At 39.7% G+C, this 27,008-nt stretch overlaps 1 protein-coding gene across 1 annotated transcript in view; it reads left to right on the forward strand.

Annotated features, from left to right (window-relative positions):
- Positions 1-24,567, forward strand: part of LOC133657045 (hemicentin-2-like) — a 40,734-nt gene extending 16,167 nt beyond the window's left edge. The window contains exons 8-12 of the mRNA XM_062057929.1: positions 8,505-8,768; positions 8,843-9,001; positions 13,680-13,904; positions 16,849-17,085; positions 22,528-24,567. Of these exons, the coding sequence (XP_061913913.1) occupies positions 8,505-8,768; positions 8,843-9,001; positions 13,680-13,904; positions 16,849-17,085; positions 22,528-22,730 (1,088 nt within the window). The 3' untranslated portion in view covers positions 22,731-24,567. The remainder of the gene's footprint in view (positions 1-8,504; positions 8,769-8,842; positions 9,002-13,679; positions 13,905-16,848; positions 17,086-22,527) is intronic.
- Positions 24,568-27,008: the final 2,441 nt, after the last annotated feature.

A 27,008-nucleotide genomic window follows, 5' to 3' on the forward strand; every position in this document is an offset into this window, starting at 1 on the left:
ATGGCATATGCAAAATATGCTCCCCCAGTGGTGGTAAGCAGCAGAGCGGGAAATGAGGTGTTGAGTAATCATTTTGAAAAGAAGCTGTGATACGATACTGTACTTTATATGTCTGTTTTATTCTCTTTTTATTGCTATATTTTTGCTACACATTCTAGACATATAAATAATATTGAGAAAGCCAGAAAATATTACACTGTACATTGTCTATTTCATTTCATTCATTTATTTTGTGCACAAAAAATACAAAAACAAATATAGCATCTTCAATACAATATCATCATTTTGAAAAAAATATTGAAAGAAAAATAAAAGAGACATTGTTTTTTTTTGTGGAAAAAGAGCAAGAAAAAGCAAAAGCTTATGCACTCTGATATGGTAATTGTCACATGGTGTTGGTGACGAACCCCAACATGCAGAGAAGGCAGGCTTGGTACAGGAAAACATGATTTAATGTCCACGAAATAAAGAAAAAAAAGCACAAACCAGGAACTAGGAATACACGAGACAGGAAACAGGAACAAGAATCAGGAACCAGGGAGAACTGGAGACAGAAAGCCGTCCACGGCATACAAGGACAGCAACAAGTATTACAAAGACAATCAATACTCCAGCACAGACTGCATGGCAAGGCAGGTTTAAATAGCAGCTGGCTGATTGACACCAGGTGTGGCCAGGTGCCAATCAGCCACAGCTGAGGGAGAAAAGCAGGAAACAACCAAAATAAGAGCGCTGACAGGAAACAAAGACAAACACAGAGGAAAAACTAAAACATAACCAAACTGTCAGGGACAAGCCTAACAGTAATAATTAGGGATGTCCGATAATGGCCTTTTGCCGATATCCGATATTCCGATATTGTCCAACTCTTTAATTACCGATACCGATATCAACCGATATATGCAGTCGTGGAATTAACACATTATTATGCCTAATTTGGACAACCAGGTATGGTGAAGATAAGGTACTTTTTAAAAAAAAAAAAAAAATAAGATAACTAAATTAAAAACATTTTCTTGAATAAAAAAGAAAGTAAAACAATATAAAAACAGTTACATAGAAACTAGTAATTAATGAAAATGAGTAAAATTAAGTGTTAAAGGTTAGTACTATTAGTGGAGCAGCAGCACGCACAATCATGTGTGCTTACGGACTGTATCCCTTGCAGACTGTATTGATATATATTGATATATAATGTAGGAACCAGAATATTGATAACAGAAAGAAATGGGGGGAGGGAGGTTTTTTGGGTTGGTGCACTAATTGTAAGTGTATCTTGTGTTTTTTATGTTGATTTAATTTTAAAAAAAACAAAAAAAACGATACAGATAATAAAAAAAAACGATACCGATAATTTCCGATATTACATTTTAACGCATTTATCGGCCGATAATATCGGCAGGCCGATATTATCAGACATCCCTAGTAATAATAACAATACCCTTTATTATCCACAATAAAATATATAATTACAGGATACATATCATATATGGATACTTACAATAATAAACCTACTCATTTTATTAAATGACATCCTTAAGATATTATGTTTCCTTCTTCTTGTTGTGTCCATCAAAACATGTTTTCATATTTCTTATTCAATTTAATTATATTTTTGCTTTGTTTGGTTTCATCATCCTAATAAATTCCACTCAGTCACTACAAACTGATGTGTACATATTTGTAAAAATCATTATGTAAATAAATACAAATCACCACATTGCACTTCAAATATTGCAGCTTCACCATATCACTGCAATTTTTAAAAAGTATTATCTTATGTATTTTTGGTCCAAAATTCAACATTGTCCAACATAAAATGGCAAAATAAACTACAAATATCAGTACTACAGCAGTATCGGCCACCAAACTAATCTGAGTGTCCACTGATTGGCTCAGCCCTAAGAAGCATGACTATATTGAACTAGATGATGAGTGAATGCTTCAATGCTGAACTGCTGACAGAATGTAGTGTGAATGGAAGAATAGTTTCAATGTTGAAGAATTAGAATTTCCAGGAAAAACGGAATTAGGTTTGGAACTTGGGAAAGTGTTAGTTGGATGAGTGGAATGTGTTGATGTTGGAATGGTTTGAATAGGTTGGAAAATGTGGAAATGGTTGAAGTTTGAAAAATGGACAATTCATTTTGAATGGGGAAAATGTCCCTGGAAAAACTGGGAATTCTTGGAAATCCGGGAATTGTTTCTTTAAATTGTTGAACAGGCTGAATATTTTGGAGTTGGAATGATTTGAATTGGATACAAATTGTGGGAATTGTGGCACTTTGAAAAATGTCCCATTCTTTCCAATGGGAATTTCATGGAAATTTGAGAATTGTGGGAAAATGTTAAAAGACTTGAATGTTTAAATGGGTGGAGAAATGTTGAAGTAGTAACATTTTAAATTGAGAAATGGTATTATGGAATTTTGGGATAACCAGGAATTTTTGAGAATTGTGCAACTTGGAAACATGTCCCATTCATTTCAATGGGAACTTCCTGGGAAGTTTGGGAAAAGCGGGAATTTTTGGGGAAAATGCTAAAAAATGTGAATGTTGTGAATGAGTTGAAATGGTTGGTGTTGGGATTTTTCAAAACGGTGGAGAAATGTTGAAGTAGTAACATTTTTAATTGAGAAATGGTATTACGGAATGCCTGGAGTTTTGGGCAAACCGGGAAATTTTCCAGTTCAAAAAACAACTTTGTTTTTTGTCCTGATTAAGAGGAATGTTTGGACGGTGACACGGTTGAAGTGGGTTGACAAATGTGGAAGGAGTAGTCGCCAGAAAAAAAAGTGAAAGAAGGGTTTGAGAAAAAAAAAGGGGAATTCTGGGAATTCCTGGAATTGTTTTGAACTTGGAAAAATGATAGTTTGAATGGTGTAATATGTTGAAGGTGGAATGGTTTGAATACTGTAGGTTGACAAATTTGGAAATGGTTTGTGAATATTTTGTCAACGTTTTAAAGAATATAGATCAATCTGTTAGTCACACTAATAGAGGCCTACAACAGCAGCACGAGTGCGCCTGCGCGGTTTTGGCAGGGTCCCGGAGAAGGGAGGGGGGGCAGGAAGGAGACAGGACCCCCCCCCCCCCCCTCCGGTGGGAGGGTGTGGAACAGCCGATCATGTAGCAGTTAGCTTAGCCTCGTACAACAGCAGCACGAGTGCGCCTGCGCGGTATTGGCATGGTCCTGGAAGAGGGGGGGGGGGGCAGGAAGGAGGCAGGACCCCCCCCCTCTCCGGTGGGAGGGTGTGGAACAGCCGGCCATGTAGCAGTTAGCTTAGCCTCCACACTTCGCTCTTGTCCCTCCCCGGGAGAAGACGCCACAACACGGGGCTCGCCGACAGCCCGCAGCCGCTCTGGCTCACGGAAGGTGGGAGATGAATGGCTTCAAGAGGCTTGGTTTATTGTCGGTGCTCTTGACTTTAGAACTTTGGCTTTGGAACGGAACACAGTCTAGTGAGTACATCTCTGTGTTCTTCTTATGCGTGCTCAACTATGTAATAATGTCTTTAACAACTATATAATAATGTCTTTAACAACTATATAATAATGTCTTTAACAACTATATCATAATGTCTTTAACAACTATATCATAATGTCTTTAACAACTATATAATAATGTCTTTAAAAACTATATAATAATGTCGTCTTTAACAACTATTTCATGTTGTCTTTAACAACTATTTCATGTTGTCTTTAACAACTATATCATGTTGTCTTTAACAACTATATCATGTTGTCTTTAACAACTATATCATAATGTCTTTAACAACTATATCTTGTTGTCTTTAACAACTATATCATGTTGTCTTTAACAACTATATCATGTTGTCTTTAACAACTATATCATAATGTCTTTAACAACTATTTCATGTTGTCTTTAACAACTATATCATAATGTCTTTAACAACTATATCATGTTGTCTTTAAAAACTATATCATGTTGTCTTTAACAACTATATCATGTTGTCTTTAACAACTATTTCATGTTGTCTTTAACAACTATATCATAATGTCTTTAACAACTATATCATGTTGTCTTTAAAAACTATATCATGTTGTCTTTAACAACTATTTCATGTTGTCTTTAACAACTATATCATAATGTCTTTAACAACTATATCATGTTGTCTTTAACAACTATTTCATGTTGTCTTTAACAACTATATCATGTTGTCTTTAACAACTAAATCATGTTGTCTTTAACAACTATATCATGTTGTCTTTAACAACTATATCATGTTGTCTTTAACAACTATTTCATGTTGTCTTTAACAACTATATCATGTTGTCTTTAACAACTATATCATGTTGTCTTTAACAACTATTTCATGTTGTCTTTAACAACTATTTCATGTTGTCTTTAACAACTATATCATAATGTCTTTAACAACTATATCATGTTGTCTTTAACAACTATATCATGTTGTCTTTAACAACTATTTCATGTTGTCTTTAACAACTATATCATAATGTCTTTAACAACTATATTATAATGTCTTTAACAACTATATCATGTTGTCTTTAACAACTATATCATGTTGTCTTTAACAACTATTTCATGTTGTCTTTAACAACTATTTCATGTTGTCTTTAACAACTATATCATGTTGTCTTTAACAACTATATCATGTTGTCTTTAACAACTATTTCATGTTGTCTTTAACAACTATATCATGTTGTCTTTAACAACTATATCATGTTGTCTTTAACAACTATTTCATGTTGTCTTTAACAACTATTTCATGTTGTCTTTAACAACTATTTCATGTTGTCTTTAACAACTATATCATGTTGTCTTTAACAACTAAATCATGTTGTCTTTAACAACTATATCATGTTGTCTTTAACCACTATATCATGTTGTCTTTAACAACTAAATCATGTTGTCTTTAACAACTAAATCATGCTGTCTTTAACAACTAAATCATGTTGTCTTTAACAACTATATCTTAAAGGCCTACTGAAATGAATTTTTTTTATTTAAACGGGAATAGCAGATCCATTCTATGTGTCATACTTGATCATTTTGCGATATTGCCATATTTTTGCTGAAAGGATTTAGTATAGAACAACGTCGATAAAGTTCGCAACTTTTGGTCTCTGATAAAAAAAAACCTTGCCCCTACCGGAAGTAGCGTGACGTTGTCAGTTGTTCACTCCCTCATATTTTCCTATTGTTTTCATCGCAGCTAGAGCTATTCGGACCGTGAAAGTGACGATTACCCCATTAATTTGAGCAAGGATGAAAGATTCGTGGACGAGGAACGTTAGAGTGACGGACTAGAATGCAGTGAAATACTTTTTTTTTTTCGCTCTGACCGTAACTTAGGTACAAGCTGGCTCATTGGATTCCACACTCTCTCCTTTTTCTATTGTGGATCACGGATTTGTATTTTAAACCACCTCGGATACTATATCCTATTGAAAATGAGAGTCGAGAACGCGAAATGGACATTAGAGTGCCTTTTATCTCCACGACAATACATCGACGAAGCTCTTTAGCATCTTTAGCATGAGCTAACGTGATAGCATCTGTCTCAAATGCAGATAGAAACAAAATAAATAAATCCCTGACTGGAAGGATATACAGAAGATCGACAATACTATTAAACCATGTACATGTAACTACACGGTTAATAGATCTCAGCCTGGCAAAGCTTAACAATGCTGTTGCTAACGACGCTAAGGCTAACTTAGCAACCGGAGCTCACAGAGCTATGATAAAAACATTAGCGCTCCACCTACGCCAGCCAGCCCTCATCTGCTTTGCTCAGCAACACCCGTGCTCACCTGCGTTCCAGCGATTGACGGCGCGACGAAGGACTTCACCAGATCATCCGTGCGGTGGGTCTGCTAGCATCGGCTAGGCGTCTGCTAGCATCGGCTAGGCGTCTGCTAGCATCGGCTAGGCGTCTGCTAGCATCGGCTAGGCGTCTGCTAGCATCGGCTAGGCGTCTGCTAGCATCGGCTAGGCGTCTGCTAGCATCGGCTAGGCGTCTGCTATCCGAGTAAGAGGTCCTTGTGTTGCTACAGCCACCTACAACGTTCTTCTTTGCAGCCTCCATTGTTCATCAAACAAATTGCAAAAGATTCACCAACACAGATGTCCAGAATACTGTGGAATTATGAAATGAAAACAGAGCTTTTTTGTATTGTATTCGATGGAGAAGGCATACCTCTGTTCCCCGGGCTACGTCACGCGCATACGTCATCCTTCGAAGGCTTTTTCAACCGGAAGTGTGGCGGGAAATTTAAAATTGCACTTTATAAGTTAACCCGGCCGTATTGGCATGTGTTGCAATGTTAAGATTTCATCATTGATGTATAAACTATCAGACTGCGTGGTCGGTAGTAGTGGCTTTCAGTAGGCCTTTAATGTCTTTAACAACTATATCATGTTGTCTTTAACAACTATATCATGTTGTCTTTAACAGTGTTGTGTGGTCAACTTAATAATAATGTCTTCAACAACTATATCATGTTGTCTTTAACAACTATATCATGTTTTCTTTAACAGCTAAATCATCTTTTCTTTAACAATGTTGTGTTGTTGCAGCAACACAGCCGGATTAAGACATTTAAAAGTCGGTCCTTCAAACATATTTGAACGCTTCTTTTATCAGGAGAACAACTTGCCAATGACTATTTTGAACTGCACCGCCTGTATCTGTGAAATAGTAGTTTTTTTAGAACAGAATGTATCTGTAGAATTAAATAGAGAATGTAAAAGTGCAGCACAAAGAACTAGTGGCAGACTTTCCTGTATGGGAGAGGTCCTTTCCTTCCTGACTCCTTTCCTGTTGGCTTCTGACACATAGCTTTTGTTCCACTGCCATCACTTTACATACACTATAGTGCCACAAGTATTTGGCCAGCCATCCAAATGATGAGAATCAGGTGTCCTAATCACTTGCCCCCGTGTATCAAATCAAGCACTTAGGCATGGAGACTGTTTGTACAAAGATCTGTGAAAGAATGGGCCGCTCTCAGTGATTTCCAGTGTGGAACTGTCATAGGATGCCACCTGTGCAACACATCCAGTCCTGAAATTTCCTCGCTCTTAAATATTCTGGGTTTGGAGGTTGCCAGTAGAACAGTACAATTCGGACTGCATTGTGCCGACTGGGAAATTTGGTGGAGGAGGAATTATGGTGTGGGGTTGTTTTTCAGGAGTTGGGCTTGGCCCCTTAGTTCCAGTGAAAGGAACTTTGAATACCAAAACATTTTGGACAATTCCATGCTCCCAACCTTGTGGGAACAGTTTGGAACGGGCCCCTTCCTCTTCCAACATGACTGTGCACAAAGCAAGGTCAATAAAGACATGAATGACAGAGTCTGGTGTGGATGAACTTGACTGGCCTGCACAGAGTCCTGACCTGAACCCGATAGAACACCTTTGGGTTGAATTAGAACAGAGACTGAGAGCCAGGCCTTCTTCACCAACATCAGTGTGTGACCTCACCAATGCGCTTTGGGATGAATGGTGGAAAGTTCCTATAAACACACTCTGCAACCTTGTGGACAGCCTTCACAGAAGAGTTGACGCTGTAATATTAATATAATATTGAACCCTGTGGGTTAGGAATGGGATGGCACTTCAAGTTCATATGCGAGTCAAGGCAGGTGGCCAAATACCTTTGGCAATTTAGTGTATATAAAATTTAAATATTAGCTAGTAATGCAAGAAAAACATTATTTTACATTCTAACAATTTTTTTTCTTAAAATAGAAATAAATACTTGAATAGCTGCTTGACTTATGAGTTCAAAACAAGTTACCATCAAATTGTACACTTTGAAAATAACAAAATATTTTACAGTAAGTGTGTTTAAAGCAATTTAGTGTAAATGGAAAAAACAGTGCTACTGTTTTTTTGACGATAACATTCCGGCAACTGATCTGCCAGATCCTTACTGTATAAACTTGTGGTGCCGTTTTGCCAATTACGGTAATACACCGTTAAATCTACAGTTGTTGTTTTTACGCCAAAAACTGGCAGCTCATTTGCCAGAATTTTGCTGTAAAAAACATTTTTTTCTTTAAGTTCAAATAAAAATAAGTACATTTTTTAGTAAAATTCTGACAACTAAGTTGCTTGGTTTTTTGTTTTTCATAAACAGCGGTAGTGTTTATCCATTTACAGTAATATTCTGTAAAAAAAAAAAACTGCAAATTGAGCCACCAATTTTTTACCATAAAATGTACTTTTTTTTTTTTTTACATTGTCCGTAAAAAAAAATCAAATGCAATAGGAAATTGTGTAATTATCATTCACTGTTAGAAGCGGCTCTCTCGGGTCAAACATAACTGCAGTGTGGCCCTCGATGAAAATGAACATTTATCCATGCATGATTTGGGCAATTTGGTCCAAGTATCCTAAGAAAACACACGCAAACTCCAAAGAGAGATCCATGTTGTCGCATCCCTGCCGTTCATTCAAAAACATCTTCAGCTCTTCTTGCATGTTGCAAATGCTTGTTTTGGTTGACTCCACAGGTGAAGCCCACGAATGCCCCATTAGGATACACCCCGAGGTCCTGGTGCTGGAATACAAAAGCCATGGGCAGAATGTAACATGCATGCCCACACTCGCCACGGGCTCTGGAAACGACATGAAAACTAAGTGGTTAGATGGGCGTGGCGTCCACGGCAAGACATGGTCTCCTGACACCTGCAAAGACTGGGACCCTCATCCTGTCTGCTCCGCTGTGTTCCAGGAGAGAACAATCTGCCAGAAAGATCTGAACTTCACTCTCTACAGTGTGTATCCCCGGGTCGTTTGGGTCCAATTGAACTTCCATTGTTTGACTTCCTTTTGATAACAATCTCACCAGAAATGCCAGACAGCGTCGCCATCCGTCCTGAGGAGAACGTGAGCCTTGGTGAGGGCACCTTGTGGCAGCTGCATTGTGACATCATCAACGTGGCTCCCGCACACCGCCTAGCTGTGCGCTGGTACCACGGCAATGAAACATTACAGCCGGCGGTCAGAGGTGAGGAATGTCATTGTTTTTTTTGTTTTTACAAAGGAACTCCTCAAGTCAATCTGTACTGCGTTTCAAAACTATTGTTCTTACAGGAAACAATATAAACACAGTGGAACCTCAATTTCTGAACTCAAAGCAGTGTTTCCCATAAACTGCCAGGATACCTGTGGCGGTGGGGGCGTGGCTATGGGCGTGGTCACCATGACATCATCGAGTAATTTGCATAATTTACTACAATGATATGATTTTCTCTAAAAAGGCTCAAAAAATGTATACTTGCTAATTAATAATAACAGTTTTGTTTTAAACGTCCATCCATCCATTTTACAATATAATTACAACACTTTATGTACATATTTATATACAGATTTGAACAATAAGTTATTCACTGAAATATATTTATTAATTGTGGTTCTTACAAAAAATATATCTTATAAAATATATAAGCTAAAATGTCTCTTAAAGCTCTGCCCCTTTAATTAGTGCATACTAAATAATTTAACTTTAGCCTACTACTACAACCATATTATTTACCAGCAACATAAAGTGAAACAGAGGCAGAGGTGTCCTGCCACAGTCAGTAACAAATAAACAGAAAACAGTAGTGGTCAAATACAAATAAGGCAACAAGAGAAGTATCCTACACTTCTTTTTTGTAAAGTAAATCTGAACAGCCTATATGGGCATCTACATCAACTATATGATTTGCCTAAAAAGCTGGACAGGACAAAAAAATAAAATAAATAAAAATAAAAAATAATTTATTTTTATTTATTTTTTTTTATTTGTGGCGGACGTAATTCTTTCGTGGCGGTCCGCCACAAATAAATGAATGTGTGGGAAACACTGTCAAAGTTTGTATAGTAAAGCAAGTTTCTCCATAAGAAACAATGCAAACATGAATATATATATCGGCCGTCCCCCGCCGATATATCTCACATTCTATATTGTGTTTTGGAAAAAGGTTGAATGTGCAGTGAGCACATTCATTGAAAAGATGGCGCCATAGCACAAACACTAAAACACCCTGCCAGTGTTTTTGCTTGTCTTTCTTTACAAAATAACTTTTATTATTGCTGTCAGCAAAGAAAAATCCATAATTTAGCCGCTGCGTTTTATAAGCTGCAGGGTTCAAAGTGTAGGAAAAAAGTAGTGGCGTATAGTCCGGAATTTACAGTAATGTCTAAATAACCTTTTGTTTTTTCATAATTGTTGCACATTTATTGTGTTTTCTTGATTTTTTTCAATCAACGCTGAAGCGGCATAGCAGTTCTGAATTGGCTTCACTGCGTTAAACACTTTTCTTTCCCCCTTGCAGCCATCCACCTGTTTTTTTTTTTTACCTTTTCATAGACGTTGTCTTGAATATTAACATGTGACAATTGATAGATGAGTACTGTAAATGTTTGAAGAAAAGTGAAGAAGCCAAATGGTGCTCCTTGATGCCATTCAGGTGTAAAATGAAGTTATTCGCTATGAATGCAACACTAGGGATGTCCGATAATGGCTTTTTGCCGATATTCCGATATTGTCCAACTCTTAATTACAGATACCGATATCAACCGATACCGATATATACAGTCGTGGAATTAACACATTATTATGCCTAATTTGGACAACCATGTATGGTGAAGATAAGGTCCTTTTTAAAAAAATTAGTAAAATAAGATAAATAAATTAAAAACATTTTCTTGAATAAAAAAGAAAGCAAAACAATATAAAAACAGTTACATAGAAACTAGTAATGAATGAAAATGAGTAAAATTAACTGTTAAAGGTTAGTACTATTAGTGGACCAGCAGCACGCACAATCATGTGTGCTTACGGACTGTATCCCTTGCAGACTGTATTGATATATATTGATATATAATGTAGGAAGCAGAATATTAATAACAGAAAGAAACAACCCTTTTGTGTGAATGAGTGTAAATGGGGGAGGGAGGTTTTTTGGCTTGGTGCACTAATTGTAAGTGTATCTTGTGTTTTTTATGTTGATTTAATAAAAAATTTAAAAAACGATACCGATAATTTCCGATATTATATTTTAAAGCATTTATCGGCCGATAATATAGGCAGGCCGATATTATCGGACATCTCTAGTAAGCACCCTTAATAGGACGTGTGACGAAGGCAATGACCAACATTGGTGGACTAGGTACTTGCTCTTATGGGGTACTGGCCCCACATGGAAACGATGCAAGTGCAGTGCAACGCCAAAAATGAAATTAGAAAAAAAAATAGAGGGTTATTGCTTGGGCGTGTGTGCATGTTGTACTGAGCAGCCACAACAGTGCTGTGTGTACTACTACAGTATCTCAGAAAAGTCAATACATTCCAGCAAGCATTTGACTATGTCTTCTCAAGAAGAAGTGCCATAGAAATTAAACTTGGCTTGAGAGGAGTCCGTGTACAGCTTGTATAGCAATTAGGGCTGCAACAACTAATCGATTAAATCGATTAAAATCAATAATAAAAATAGTTGGCGATTAATTTAGTCATCGATTTGTTGGATCTATGCTATGTTGTTGTTGTTTTTTTTTTTTAACTTGTTTTTTTTTAAACTTTTTTTTTGTTTTAAACCTTTATTTATAAACTGCAACATGTATAAACAACAGAGAAACAATAATCAAAATAAGTATGGTGCCAGTGTGCTGGTTTTTTTTCAATAAAATACTGGAAAGGATAGAAATGTAGTTTGTCTCTTTTATCCGATTATTAATCGATTAATCAAAGTAATAATCGACAGATTAATCGATTATCAAATTAATCGTTAGTTGCAGCCGTAATAGTAATATAGTTTTGCTGTCCATGGCCCAATTAGTACAAGAAGAATGAGAATACTCCTATGTTGAAGCACATCAAACGGTGCAGCCTACACTTATCTCTTATGTTTGACTGCCATCTACTGATCACACGTATTACACCATGTACCAAATAAAATTGCTTCGAGGTGGGTAAGTTCAACCAAACGTATTCCTTACATTAGGTGCACCGGGTTGTAAGGTGCACTGTCGAGTTTTGAGGGGAAAAAAGCCACTACTACCGACCACGCAGTCTGATAGTTTATATATCAATGATGAAATCTTAACATTATAACACATGCCAATACGGCCGGGTTAACTTATAAAGTGACATTTTAAATTTGCCGCTAAACTTCCGGTTCGAAACGCCTCTGAGGATGACGTATGCGCGTGACGTAGACCGGCGAACACGGGTATGCCTTCCACATTGAAGCCAATACGAAAAAGCTCTGTTTTCATTTCATAATTCCACAGTATTCTGGACATCTGTGTTGGTGAATCTGTTTCAATCATGTTCATTGCATTATGGAGAAGGAAGCTGAGCAAGCAAAGAAGAAAGTTGTCGGTGCGAAATGGACGTATTTTTCGAACGTAGTCAGCCACAACAGTACACAGCCGGCGCTTCTTTGTTTACATTCCCGAAAGATGCAGTCAAGATGGAAGAACTCGGATAACAGAGACTCTAACCAGGAGGACTTTTGACTTCGATACACAGACGCCTGTAGAGAACTGGGACAACACAGACTCTTACCAGGATTACTTTGATTTGGATGACAAAGACGCAGACGTGCTACTGTGAGTATGCAGCTTTGGCTTCTAAACATTTGATCGCTTGACCGTATGTGCGCAACTTTTTTTTGCGTATGTACGTAACTTTTTTAAAATATATAAGCTTTATGAACCTTGGGTTAGGTGAACGGTCTTTTGGGCTGAGTGATTGTGTGTGTTGATCAGGTGTTTGAATTGTATTGGCGTGTTCTATGGAGCTAGGAGCTAGCAGAGGCGCTAGGAGCTAGCGTAACAAACACGCAGGTGTTTTTATGCAGGATTAATTTGTGTCATATTAAATATAAGCCTGGTTGTGTTGTGGCTAATAGAGTATATATATGTCTTGTGTTTATTTACTGTTGTAGTCATTCCCAGCTGAATATCAGGTCACCCCCGGCTCTCACAGCATCTTCCCTATCTGAATAGCTTCAACTCCCCACTAGTCCTTCACTTGCACTTTACTCATCCACAAATCTTTCATCCTCGCTCAAATTAATGGGGAAATTGTCGCTTTCTCGGTCCGAATCTCTCTCACTTCATGCGGCCATCATTGTAAACAATAGGGAACTTTGCATATATGTTCAACTGACTACGTCACGCTACTTCCGGTAGGTGCAAGCCTTTTTTTTTATCAGATACCAAAAGTTGCAATCTTTATCGTCGTTGTTCTATACTAAATCCTTTCAGCAAAAATATGGCAATATCGCGAAATGATCAAGTATGACACATAGAATAGATCTGCTATCCCCGTTTAAATAAAAAAAATTCATTTCAGTAGGCCTTTAAGTGCGCCTTATAGTCTGGAAAATACTGTATTTAAAACAAAGAGAGCCATTAAAGGCTCAAACAGTGTTTTTCACTTCATTTTTGATTAGAGCGTGAAGCAGTTAAATCCAGTATTAAACTTTTTGACAATCAGAAATATATTCTTGAAATGTTTCACTCTTTGTCGTGATGACCAATTCTGGACAGAGCTTGTGGTCAAGGAGTGATGGTGTGTCCTCTGCTCTATTGTACAGTATGACACCATGTACTGTAATACAAAGCTGCTCAGTTCTCTCAAATACTACAAGATGTGCTGGACTTAACTTCTATTTTGCCAAAATGTCTTTCAGGGCCACTGCGATTGGCTGACTGCCTGCCTGAAAGGGACGCCAACGGTACGTGTGACATCAGCGCCATCAGGACGCCGCTCAACGTGTCTTCTAGTGCCAGCGTCCGTCTCTACCGAGACCTGAAGGGAGCTCATTTGCGGTGTGAGGTGTACTTGGAGCTGGGAGCAGGGGGGCCGCAGCCCCCTCCCTCCATGATGTCTGATCCTGTCAGCGTCACCGTCCACTGTGAGACCCTTTCCTTAACACGCACTGTGAGACCCCCTTTCCTTAACACGCACTGTGAGACCCCCTTTCCTTAACACGCACTGTGAGACCCCCTTTCCTTAACACGCACTGTGAGACCCCCTTTCCTTAACACGCACTGTGAGACCCCCTTTCCTTAACACACACTGTGAGACCCCCTTTCCTTAACACACACTCTGAGACCCCCTTTTCTTAACACACACTCTGAGACCCCCTTTTATTAACACACTGTGAGACCCCCTTTTCTTAACATACACTGTGAGACCCCCTTTTCTTAACACACACTCTGAGACCCCCTTTTATTAACACACACTGTGAGACCCCCTTTTCTTAACATACACTGTGAGACCCCCTTTTCTTAACACACACTCTGAGACCCCCTTTTATTAACACACACTGTGAGACCCCCTTTCCTTAACACACACTCTGAGACCCCCTTTTATTAACACACACTGTGAGACCCCCTTTTCTTAACACACACTGTGAGACCCCCTTTTCTTAACACACACTATGAGACCCCCTTTTCTTAACACACACTGTGAGACCCCCTTTCCTTAACACACACTGTGAGACCCCCTTTTCTTAACACACACTGTGAGACCCCCTTTTCTTAACACACACTCTGAGACCCCCTTTCCTTAACACACACTCTGAGACCCCCTTTTATTAACACACACTGTGAGACCCCCTTTCCTTAACACACACTGTGAGACCCCCTTTCCTTAACACACACTGTGAGACCCCCTTTTCTTAACACACACTGTGAGACCCCCTTTTCTTAACACACACTGTGAGACCCCCTTTTCTTAACACACACTGTGAGACCCCCTTTTCTTAACACACACTGTGAGAACCCCTTTTCTTAACACACACTGTGAGACCCCCTTTCCTTAACAGACACTGTGAGACCCCCTTTTAAAGGCCTACTGAAACCCACTACTACCGACCACGCAGTCTGATAGTTTATATATCAATGATGAAATCTTAACATTATAACACATGCCAATACGGCCGGGTTAACTTATAAAGTGACATTTTAAATTTGCCGCTAAACTTCCGGTTCGAAACGCCTCTGAGGATGACGTATGCGTGTGACGTAGCCCGGCGAACACGGGTATGCCTTCCACATTGAAGCCGATACGAAAAAGCTCTGTTTTCATTTCATAATTCCACAGTATTCTGGACATCTGTGTTGGTGAATCTGTTTCAATCATGTTCATTGCATTATGGAGAAGGAAGCCGAGCAAGCAAAGAAGAAAGTTGTCGGTGCGAAATGGACGTATTTTTCGAACGTAGTCAGCCACAACAGTACACAGCCGGCGCTTCTTTGTTTACATTCCCGAAAGATGCAGTCAAGATGGAAGAACTCGGATAACAGAGACTCTAACCAGGAGGACTTTTGATTTGGATACACAGACGCCTGTAGAGAACTGGGACAACACAGACTCTTACCAGGATTACTTTGATTTGGATGACAAAGACGCAGACGTGCTACTGTGAGTATGCAGCTTTGGCTTTTTTTTGCGTATGTACGTAACTTTTTTAAAATATATAAGCTTTATGAACCTTGGGTTAGGTGAACGGTCTTTTGGGCTGAGTGATTGTGTGTGTTGATCATGTGTTTGAATTGTATTGGCGTGTTCTATGGAGCTAGGAGCTAGCAGAGGAGCTAGGAGCTAGCATAACAAACACGCAGGTGTTATTATGCAGGATTAATTTGTGGCATATTAAATATAAGCCTGGTTGTGTTGTGGCTAATAGAGTATATATATGTCTTGTGTTTATTTACTGTTGTAGTCATTCCCAGCTGAATATCAGGTACCGTGAGTATGCAGCCTTGGCTGCTAAACATTCGATAACTTGACCGTATGTGCGCGTCACGTACGTAACTTTTTAAAAATATATAAGCTTTATGAACCTTGGGTTAGGTAAACGGTCTTTTGGGCTGAGTGATTGTGTGTGTTGATCAGGTGTTTGAATTGTATTGGCGTGTTCTATGGAGCTAGGAGCTAGCAGAGGAGCTAGGAGCTAGCATAACAAACACGCAGGTGTTTTTATGCAGGATTAATTTGTGGAATATTAAATATAAGCCTGGTTGTGTTGTGGCTAATAGAGTATATATATGTCTTGTGTTTATTTACTGTTGTAGTCCTTCCCAGCTGAATATCAGGTCACCCCCGGCTCTCACAGCATCTTCCCTATCTGAATAGCTTCAACTCCCCACTAGTCCTTCACTTGCACTTTACTCATCCACAAATCTTTCATCCTCGCTCAAATTAATGGGGAAATTGTCGCTTTCTCGGTCCGAATCTCTCTCACTTCATGCGGCCATCATTGTAAACAATAGGGAACTTTGCATATATGTTCAACTGACTACGTCACGCTACTTCCGGTAGGTGCAAGCCTTTTTTTTATCAGATACCAAAAGTTGCAATCTTTATCGTCGTTGTTTTATACTAAATCCTTTCAGCAAAAATATGGCAATATCGCGAAATGATCAAGTATGACACATAGAATAGATCTGCTATCCCCGTTTAAATAAAAAAAATTCATTTCAGTAGGCCTTTAAGACACACTGTGAGACCCTCTTTTCTTAACACACACTGTGAGACCCCCTTTTATTAACACACACTGTGAGACCCCCTTTTCTTAACACACACTGTGAGACCCCCTTTTCTTAACACACACTGTGAGATCCCCTTTCCTTAACACACACTGTGAGACCCCCTTTTAACACACACTGTGAGACCCCCTTTTATTAACACACACTGTGAGACCCCCTTTCCTTAACACACACTGTGAGACCCCCTTTCCTTAACACACACTCTGAGACCCCCTTTTCTTAACACACACTGTGAGACCCCCTTTTAAGACACACTGCAAACTATGGATGTGTCCTTGCCTTACTTGGTGTGGCCCCTCACAGACAAGCCCGTCATCAACACCACCAAACTGCCCACGGTGGTGCCGCTGTTCCGAGGTTACCCCGAGGAGCTGGTGTGTGAGGCTGATGGCCACCCACCGCCGGAGATTGTCTGGATCCACGCTGCAGACGCTCGTGTCTCGGGGGGCAACATCACGGTAACGGAGGCAGGTCTCTACACCTGCAGGGCCTCTAATTACCTGGACATGGTCTTCTATAAGGTTGAAGTCATTCCAAAAGGTAAGAAGAGTACATATGCTGACACTTTCCGTGTTTTAGTGCTTGTTCCTGTCCTGCGCTCTTATTTTGGTGACACTTCCTGATGTGTTGGTGTTCTTTCATAACATGCCTTCAAGCACTTTTCCCCTCACCTGTTTTCTGTTGGTGATTAAGACTATTTAAGTTGAGTGTGAGCCACCATTCTTGGTTTGGAGATGATAATCATTCATGTGGCTTTTGCTTTATATTATATTTAAAAGTAACTAAGTTAGACCACAAGTTACTTTATTAGTTACATGCAGCTAACGACATCACCCCCGCCGCCTCAACATAAAAATGACAAGCGGTTTTGCCATTAATCACTTTATTTAACATCAACAACTGCACTTAAGATAAATACCTGCTCAGTGGCCTAGTGGTTAGAGTGTCCGCCCTGCGATGGGTAGGTTGTGAGTTCAAACCCCGGCCGAGTCATACCAAAGACTATAAAAATGGGAGCCATTACCTCCCTGCTTGGCACTCAGCATCAAGGCTTGGAATTGGGGGTTAAATCACCAAAAATGATTCCCGGGCGCTGCCACCACTGCTGCTTGATTGATTGATTGATTGAGACTTTTATTAGTAGGTTGCACAGTGAAGTACATATTCCGTACAATTGACCACTAAATGGTAACACCCGAATAAGTTTTTCAACTTGTTTAAGTCGGGGTCCACTTAAATTGATTCATGATACAGATATATACTATCATATATACTATCATCATAATACAGTCATCACACAAGATAATCACATTGAATTATTTACATTATTTACAATCAGGAGTGTGGAGGGGGGGTGGGGTGGGGGGGGGGGATATGGACATCAAGTAGTGGACATAGAGAGAGAGAGAGAGATCAGAAGGCATAAGAAAAAGAATCTGCATTTGATTGTTTACATTTGATTATTAGCAATCCGGGGAGGGTGTTAGTTTAGGGTTGTAGCTGCCTGGAGGTGAACTTTTATAGCGGTTTTGAAGGAGGATAGAGATGCCCTTTCTTTTATACCTGTTGGGAGCGCATTCCACATTGATGTGGCATAGAAAGAGAATGAGTTAAGACCTTTGTTAGTTCGGAATCTGGGTTTAACGTGGTTAGTGGAGCACCCCCTGGTGTTGTGGTTATGGCGGTCATTTACGTTAAGGAAGTAGTTTGACATGTACTTCGGTATCAGGGAGGTGTAGCGGATTTTATAGACTAGGCTCAGTGCAAGTTGTTTAACTCTGTCCTCCACCTTGAGCCAGCCCACTTTAGAGAAGTGGGTAGGAGTGAGGTGGGATCTGGGGTGGAGGTCTAGAAGTAACCTGACTAGCTTGTTCTGAGATGTTTGGAGTTTAGATTTGAGGGTTTTGGAGGTGCTAGGGTACCAGGAGGTGCATGCGTAATCGAAAAAGGGTTGAACGAGAGTTCCCGCCAGAATCTTCAAGGTGCTTTTGTTGACCAGAGAGGAAATTCTGTAGAGAAATCTCGTTCGTTGGTTAACCTTTTTGATTACCTTGGTTGCCATTTTATCACAGGAAAGGTTAGCCTCTAGAATGGAACCTAGGTAGGTGACCTCATCTTTCCTGGTGATGACACTGTCACCTACTTTTATGGTGAAGTGATTGACTCTCTTAAGTTTGATGTGGGACCCAAACAGGATGGATTCTGTTTTACCCAAGTGGATGGATAGCTTGTTGTCAGCGAGCCAGGTGCAAATTCTACAGAGCTCAGCACTGAGGATTTTCTCCACCTGTGACTTGTCCTTGCCGGATACCAGCAGGGCAGAGTCATCCGCAAACAAAAACAATTCACAGTCACATGCCGATGACATGTCGTTTATGTATATTAGGAACAGTAAAGGTCCCAATATACTGCCTTGGGGGACTCCACAGTTCACCGAGAGGGGGGGGGACACGGTGCCGTTCACCTCTACCACCTGCTCCCTCCCCTCCAAGTAAGACTGCATCCAGCTCCAAGAGGTTTTGTTAAATCCGATTGCTCTGAGCTTATCCAACAGTATAGCGTGGTTAACGGTGTCAAAGGCCTTCTGAAGGTCCAGCATGACCATGCCGCAGTATTTGCCCGCGTCCACCTCATGTTTGATGTGGTCGGTCAGATAGAGAAGGCATGTGTCAGTGGAGTGGTTAGTTCTGAAGCCGGATTGGAATTTGTACATGAGTTTATTAGTGGCAAGGTAACTATCGACCTGTTCATAAACTATTTTCTCCATTACTTTCGAAATGGAGCTGAGAATAGAAACAGGTCGGTAGTTGCCAGGTTCCAATTTGCTTCCTTTTTTAAAGAGGGGAGTTACTCTTGCTATCTTAAAATCTTTTGGTACTTGGCCTTGTGTAATTGATAGGTTTATTATGTGCGTGATGATCGGGGCAATGATGGAGGCAGAGTCCCTGAGGAATCTGGAGGGAATATTATCAAGACCGGTGGCCTTGTTAGGGTGGAGCGCGCTCAATTTTTTAAACACCTCATCAGCTGTGACCATTTCTAATTTGAAATCATTGTTGGATACTCCTAGCTTTCTGTAGAAGGCTTTAATGTGTTCTACACCAAAGCGACCAGAGTGGTGGGACAGCTTGTTGACAAGAGTTGCAGCTATGCTGGTGAAAAAGGCGTTAAGTCTGCTAGCTACCTCCATTTTGTCTGTAATGAGGGAGTCACCCTCCTTGATGCTGATGTTGGTGAGTCTTGTTTTAAGTTTCTGGCTGCAACCAGGAAGCTGGTTGTTGAGAATTTTCCAGAGCTCACGTGGCTTATTCGTGTTTTCCTCTATTTTGTCGTTAATGTAATTTTTTTTTAAGGATTTAGTCAGGTTGGTTGACTTATTTCTTAATTTATTGCATTGCTTTTTGAGAGTTGAAAGGAGTAATTTGAGGTTGATATTATTGGGTTGTTTATCTACTTCTGTTTTACATTTTTGGTATTCAGAGTATTTCCTGTCTCTGTCTTTTATGGCAGCTAATAGGTCCGGATTCATCCATGGTTCCGAGCGGGCTTTGATCCTGACTGTTTTCACGGGAGCCATGTCATTTAGTATCTTTAGGAACGCCGTTTTGAAGCGATCCCAAGCGACATCAACCAGGTTGCTCGCGAGCACAGGGCACCAGTCCCACTCATCTAATTTTAAATTGAAATTGTCATTGGAGTATTTTTTGAGGGATCTGGATTGGGCTGTTATGTGGCCATTGGCTTTAGGTTTAGCTATTTTACGGGTGCAGAAGGTTAGATAGTGGTCGCTAAGACCACAGATCATGACCCCACTATTTTTTATTTTAGGCCGGTCTGAAGTGAGAATGAGATCTATGGTTGATTGGGTGGAATCACACACCCTTGTGGGTAGCGCTATTAGCTGGGAAAGACCGTGGAGATTACAAAACTTGCTGAAGGATCTGAAGACAGGCGCATCTTTGCGTTGAATATCTGTGTTCAGATCCCCAGTTATAATTTTCTCCATGTTGTCTGTCCCCGCCAAGCATTCTTCCAAAGCCCCATAGAAATCACTCTGATTAGGGGGTCTATAAACAGTCCCTATTAGTACCGGCTTAGCATTTTTAAATTTGATTTCCGCCCACACAGATTCCAGGTTATTGTGGTTAAGATCAGTGCGAGTTATGTATTTAATATCCTGGTGAATATACATACAAACGCCCCCACCGTGTTTATTCCTATCCTTTCTGATAACCGAAAAGTTTTGTATTTCTATCTCTGAATCAGAAATACTTTGATCAAATTTGGTTTCAGAGAAACACAAGATTTTTACCTTCGTGTTGAGGAACATTTCTCTGATTTGGTCGAGTTTGGCTCCAGAGAGGCTGTTCACATTAAGGTGGATGATGTGTAGTCCACTGGAACCAAAAAGAGCATCAGAGTCCGCTGTGTTGTGCTCACTGCTCCCCTCACCTCCCAGGGGGTGAATAAGGGGATGGGTCAAATGCAGAGAATAATTTTGCCACACCTAGTGTGTGTGTGACTTTCTTTGCTACTTTAGCTTTGCTCTGAAAAGTACTGGTTCCCCTTTTTTTTTTTTACGGGCATGACGGCGCGTCCTCACCTGGTGACATTGCTGGTTTTATGAGCAGAGGAGCATGTTGGGCAGCGCACACACACAGAGTACTTACAAGCAGACACAGTGTGTAGACAGAAAAGGGAGAATGTTGGTGTAAAAAGTCAAGATGAAGTGAAGTGAAGTGAATTATATTTATATAGCGCTTTTCTCTAGTGACTCAAAGCGCTTTTACATAGTGAAACCCAATATCTAAGTTACATTTAAACCAGAGTGGGTGGCACTGGGAGCAGGTGGGTAAAGTGTCTTGCCCAAGGACACAACAGCAGTGACTAGGATGGCGGAAGCGGGGCTCGAACCTGCAACCCTCAAGTTGCTGGCACGGCCACTCTACCAACCGAGCTATACTGCTAGATAAAGGTGAAGTTATAACACTGAAACACCCTCAGGAAGAGCTGCTTTAACACATGGCTAACTTCCATCCACAGTGTTTTAGCTACTTCTAAATCACTAATCCTGGTCTCCATGGCGACAAATAAAGTAAGTTTCTTACAGGTAGCATTATCACTGGAGGACGAGGAATAGCTAAACATGCTTCACTACACAGCGTAGGAGGATACAGTAGCTCAATGCTAACAAAAGCTAGCACGCTGAATGTAAACAAACGCCATGGGTGGATCTACACCTGACATCCACTGTAATGATACCAAGTACAGAAGCGTATCTAGTCGATACAACTATGATTACGTCGATATTTTATTGTCACAAAAGATTTTTTCCTTTTATTTAAAATGTATATTATGTTAATAAAGTCAGTAAATATGTCCCTGGACACATGAGGACTTTGAATATGACCAATGTATGATCCTGTAACTACTTGGTATCACATCCATACCTAAATGTGTGGTATCATCCAAAACTAATGTCAAGTATCAAAGAAGAGAAGAATAAGTGATTATTACATTTGAACAGAAGTGTAGATAGAACATGTTAAAAGAGAAAATAAGCAGATATTAACAGTAAATTAACAAGTAGATTTATAATCCATTTTTACAGTTTGTCCTTTATAATGTGTACAAAATAATAGGTGTATAAATGACACAATATGTTACTGCAGACTAATTAGGAGTCTTTGTTTGTTTACTTACTACTAAAAGACAAGTTGTCTAGTATGTTCAACATTTTATTGAAGGACTAAATGACAATAATAAACATATGTTTCATGTACACTAACATTTGTTGTTAAATGAAAGCCAATAATGACATTTTTGGGGGGTCCCCTTTACATAGAAAAGTATCAAAATACATAGCAAGATGTTGGTTACTTTCTCTAGACTTCTGATTGGCCCAGTTTGCTTCTGGCATGAAAAAGGGCTTCATTTGAAAAAGATATATTTAAATGTTGAATTGTGTATTTGCCCTCGCAGAGGACTACCTGCCCCTCATAGCCGGCTTTGTGGCGGCCACGGTGGTGATCATCTCCGTCATCTTCCTCTTCATCTACTCCATCTACTACAAGAACACCAAGATGCGGCGCTACAGCCTGAAGAACCCCAAAGTGGAGCTGCAGACGGGCCACGTGGCCCACAACGGCTGGGACCTGCAGTTCCCCATGACCAAGCTGTCCTAGCAGCTGTCCTAGCCTGATGTTGAACTAAGTGGACAGCTGGCTCTTTTCTACTTCTAAACAGCACAAAGGGAATTTGAAGTTCTCCAGCCTTTTTGACACAACACATTTAGGAAGCACTCTGCGCTTTTAACAGAGGAAGTGCACTACTTTGTCTTTGAGGGAAAAGCTCATCTGCTGTGTGCTTGTTTTTATTGCTAATCACTGAGCCTTTTCTACCGCCTGAGAGTACACCACTGTGCACGTGTGGTGTGGCCTTCTTCTGTGCCACACGCTCTTCTAAAAGCTAATTACACTTTGTATTGCTCGGCATGGCAAAAGGACTGCATTGTTATTATTGATGTAAACGTGCTAGGTGAGGTGACACGTGTGTGAATATTGCTGTAAATATTTATGACTGAGAAAGGATTTTAAATATATATATATTATTAAAGATATGGCTTATTAGAAAATGTGTTGAGTATGTGCAGAAACAAAAACGGGAGACTACTTTTCTTCCTAAAACACTGTTTGACAATGACAACTATTGCACTTACAGTTGTTTACATAAGAAGAAGGAACATAGAAATGGGAGTCAGACGTACAAACACGTTTTTCCGGCCCGCAGGATGAGTTTGCTAAGTACCAAAATGAGAGAAACTGCCATTCTAAATGTGTCCAGTAGATGTCGCAATAGCAATTATTTGTATCTTTGTAGATGATTCTACATATGTACAAAATAAACCACATGTTAGTACATCAGTGGAGGAAAATGATTAAACTACATAAATAACATCCACTAATTCGATTTTGATATTTTTATCTTGATAGATTGAAAATGAACACCAATGAGTTGACTGATGAACATTATCACGTCATTTATTCAGAAACTATAAATAACGACAAAGATAGAATACTATTTAAGTGAAAAAAAACACATTAATTTTTAAACAAAACAATCTGAAGTTGTCTTTATTTTTAAGTTATCGTGCTGTGATTTTGGGAGTGGGTTTTTCTCCACGTGGCCCCCACATGTAAAATGACTTTTGACACCCCTGGGCTAAATGATGATTTAGATCAGGGGTCTCACACTTGTTTTGGTCGAGGGCCACATTGCAGTCCTTAGAGGGCCGCTTGTCACAGCCAATAATATATGAATTTGTCTATTTGAATATGATATCTTTTTTTATGCACACTGTAAAAAAACAATCTGTATATTTTACAGTAAAAACTGGCAACTCACTCACCGGAATTTTACTGCAGTAAAAAGTGTTTTTGTTTTTTTTACAATATTTTACAGTAAATGGAAAAAGTGTCATCTTAGTGGCCAGAACTTTACAGTAAAATGTGCTGTGGTTTGACAGTCTTACTGTAAATGGAAAAACGGCACCACTTTTTATTTTTTATTCTGGCAACAAGCTGCCAGTTTTTTACCCTCAAAAAAATGTGTGACCCTTTTTCCGTTTACAGTAATACACGGTGGTGTGGCGTCAGGGCCAGCAAGACCTTCTCTGCTGGCCTAACATAACCACAAATCTTCATCATAACTAATGATAAAAGTCTTTTTTTATTTACTTTCTCTAAATATGTAAAAGTATTCATATTCTCTTCATGTCATATTATGCTCCTTCCAGTGTTGTTTTTAGGTTATAGAGTTTTTATCCAATCAGAATCCAGCTAGCTTATGTTGCCATGCTGTTTGAAATCTGCCTTCAGAATCAACAATGTGTGTGCACTGGAAGTGAACGGACACATACAGTTGATAGACAGTTGCCATAGCCAATCAGATCACCAGTTGTTGTCAATAAGGCCTTCTAGATGGCCTAAGGCAGATATATATATAGTGATGTTAGGATCGGGTAACATAAGAACTCCATTACCCAGCATGCCACAGTACTGAAGAGCATGCGCAGTAGCCCAGCAGAATGTTTTTGACGAGCACGCTGTTGAGTTTGAGTTTGAGTTTGTGCTGTGGAGTAAACTTGAAGAAGTCAGCCAACACGCCTGGTCTGCATCTTTTATGATTAGACAAGACAACACGTATATTTGCAAGGCCATTTTCAAGAAGGATATTTAAAGAGAAACTACATCTTGTGAGAGAATGTCGGCCAACCCCGGAAGCTCGAATGGGTTCTCCAGATTGTGAGTTCAGATATTTTATTTCTTTGTTTTTACACATTTAGTGTTTTTTGCAATTTTAAGTTTGACAGTACCACATAAGATATGTTTTAATTGCTGATGCGGGTTTATTGATATTTAAATGCGCCAGAAAATAACCTGTTTTGTACACTGTTGATGTGATTCAATGGCCAGTAGTGTGTAAATGTGTTTCTGTATAGTATTTCTCCAGCAATGGTTGTGTGGTGACATCAATGATGCTATTTTGAGAGGTCATCATTGAAGTTGGACATCACTGAAGGCCTAGGTGGGAAACGCACATCCCGCCACTGGTAATACACCATAAAAACAACAAGCGTAGATTTTTACCATGAAAAGAATCGCTCAGTTGACAGAATGTTACTGTAATAAAAAAAAGTGTTATAATATGTAATATGCTGTAAAAATCACCATACATTTAACCCCTAAAACCTACAGTGAACAATTTGATGGTTAACTTGAACATGAAATCATAGTTCAAGCAGATATTTACAGCATTTAACCCCAAAAATAGCTAGGAAAATATGACGATACAGTATTTGTTGTAATATTGGTTAATATTAAAGTTGGAAAAAATGTGCAATTTCATGCGGTACGTACATTTTTTCTTGTCCAAACGAATACATTTAGTAAGCAAAGATATCTACCTTATTGACGCGTGTTTTTTCCAGGCCTTCAAGGGCCAGATAAAATGATGCTGACCTTGAGTTTGACAGTCAAAGTGCTTTGAGTACATTAAAGGTAGAAAAGTGCTATACAAGTACAATTGAATGACAAATGTCTCAAAGGGCTGCAAAGGCCACTTCACTCAGCTCCAAGTACATGGAATCAATCATTGTTTATTTATCAATCAATCAATCAATCAATCAATGTTTATTTATATAGCCCTAAATCACAAGTGTCTCAAAGGGCTGTACAAGCCACAACGACATCCTCGGTACAGAGCCCACATAAGGGCAAGGAAAAACTCACCCCAGTGGGACGTCGGTGAATGACTATGAGAAACCTTGGAGAGGACCGCATATGTGGGTAACCCCCCCCCCCCCCCCCCCCCCCTCTAGGGGAGACCGAAAGCAATGGATGTCGAGTGGGTCTGACATAATATTGTGAAAGTCCAGTCCACAGTGGATCCAACACATCAGCGGGAGTCCAGTCCACAGCGGGGCCAACAGGAAACCATCCCGAGCGGAGACGGGTCAGCAGCGCAGAGATGTCCCCAACCGATGCACAGGCTAGTGGTCCACCCGGGGTCCTGACTCTGGACAGCCAGCACTTCATCCATGGCCACCGGACCTATGCAACTCCCCCTCGCAAGGGACAGGGGAGAAGAGGAGAGAAGAAAAGAAACGGCAGATCAACTGGTCTAAAAAGGGGGGTCTATTTAAAGGCTAGATTATACAAATGAGTTTTAAGATGGGACTTAAATGCTTCTACTGAGGTAGCATCTCTAACTGTTACCGGGAGGGCATTCCATAGTATTGGAGCCCCAATAGAAAACGCTCTATAGCCCGCAGACTTTTTTTTGGCTCTGGGAATCACTAATAAGCCGGAGTTCTTTAAACGCAGATTTCTTGCCGGGACATATGGTACAATACAATCGGCGAGATAGGCTGGAGCTAAACCGTGTAGTATTTTATACGTAAGTAGTAAAACCTTAAAGTCGCATCTTAAGTGCACAGGAAGCCAGTGCAGGTGAGCCAGTATAGGTATATGTATATATGTATATAAAGGTATATACAGTATAGGCGTAATATGATCAAACTTTCTTGTTTTTGTCAAAAGTCTAGCAGCCGCATTTTGTACCATCTGTAATCTTTTAATGCTAGACATAGGGAGGCCCGAAAATAAAACGTTACAGTAATCGAGACGAGACGTAACGAACGCATGAATAATGATCTCAGCGTCGCTAGTGGACAAGATGGAACGAATTTTAGCGATATTACGGAGATGAAAGAAGGCCGTTTTAGTAACACTCTTAATGTGTGACTCAAACGAGAGAGTTGTTTTAGTAACACTCTTAATGTGTGACTCAAACGAGAGAGTTGTTTTAGTAACACTCTTAATGTGTGACTCAAACGAGAGAGTTGTTTTAGTAACACTCTTAATGTGTGACTCAAACGAGAGAGTTGGGTGGAAGATAATACC

The sequence above is a fragment of the Entelurus aequoreus genome, linkage group LG09, assembly GCF_033978785.1.
Source record: "Entelurus aequoreus isolate RoL-2023_Sb linkage group LG09, RoL_Eaeq_v1.1, whole genome shotgun sequence".
NCBI classification, from domain to species: Eukaryota; Metazoa; Chordata; class Actinopteri; order Syngnathiformes; family Syngnathidae; genus Entelurus; species Entelurus aequoreus.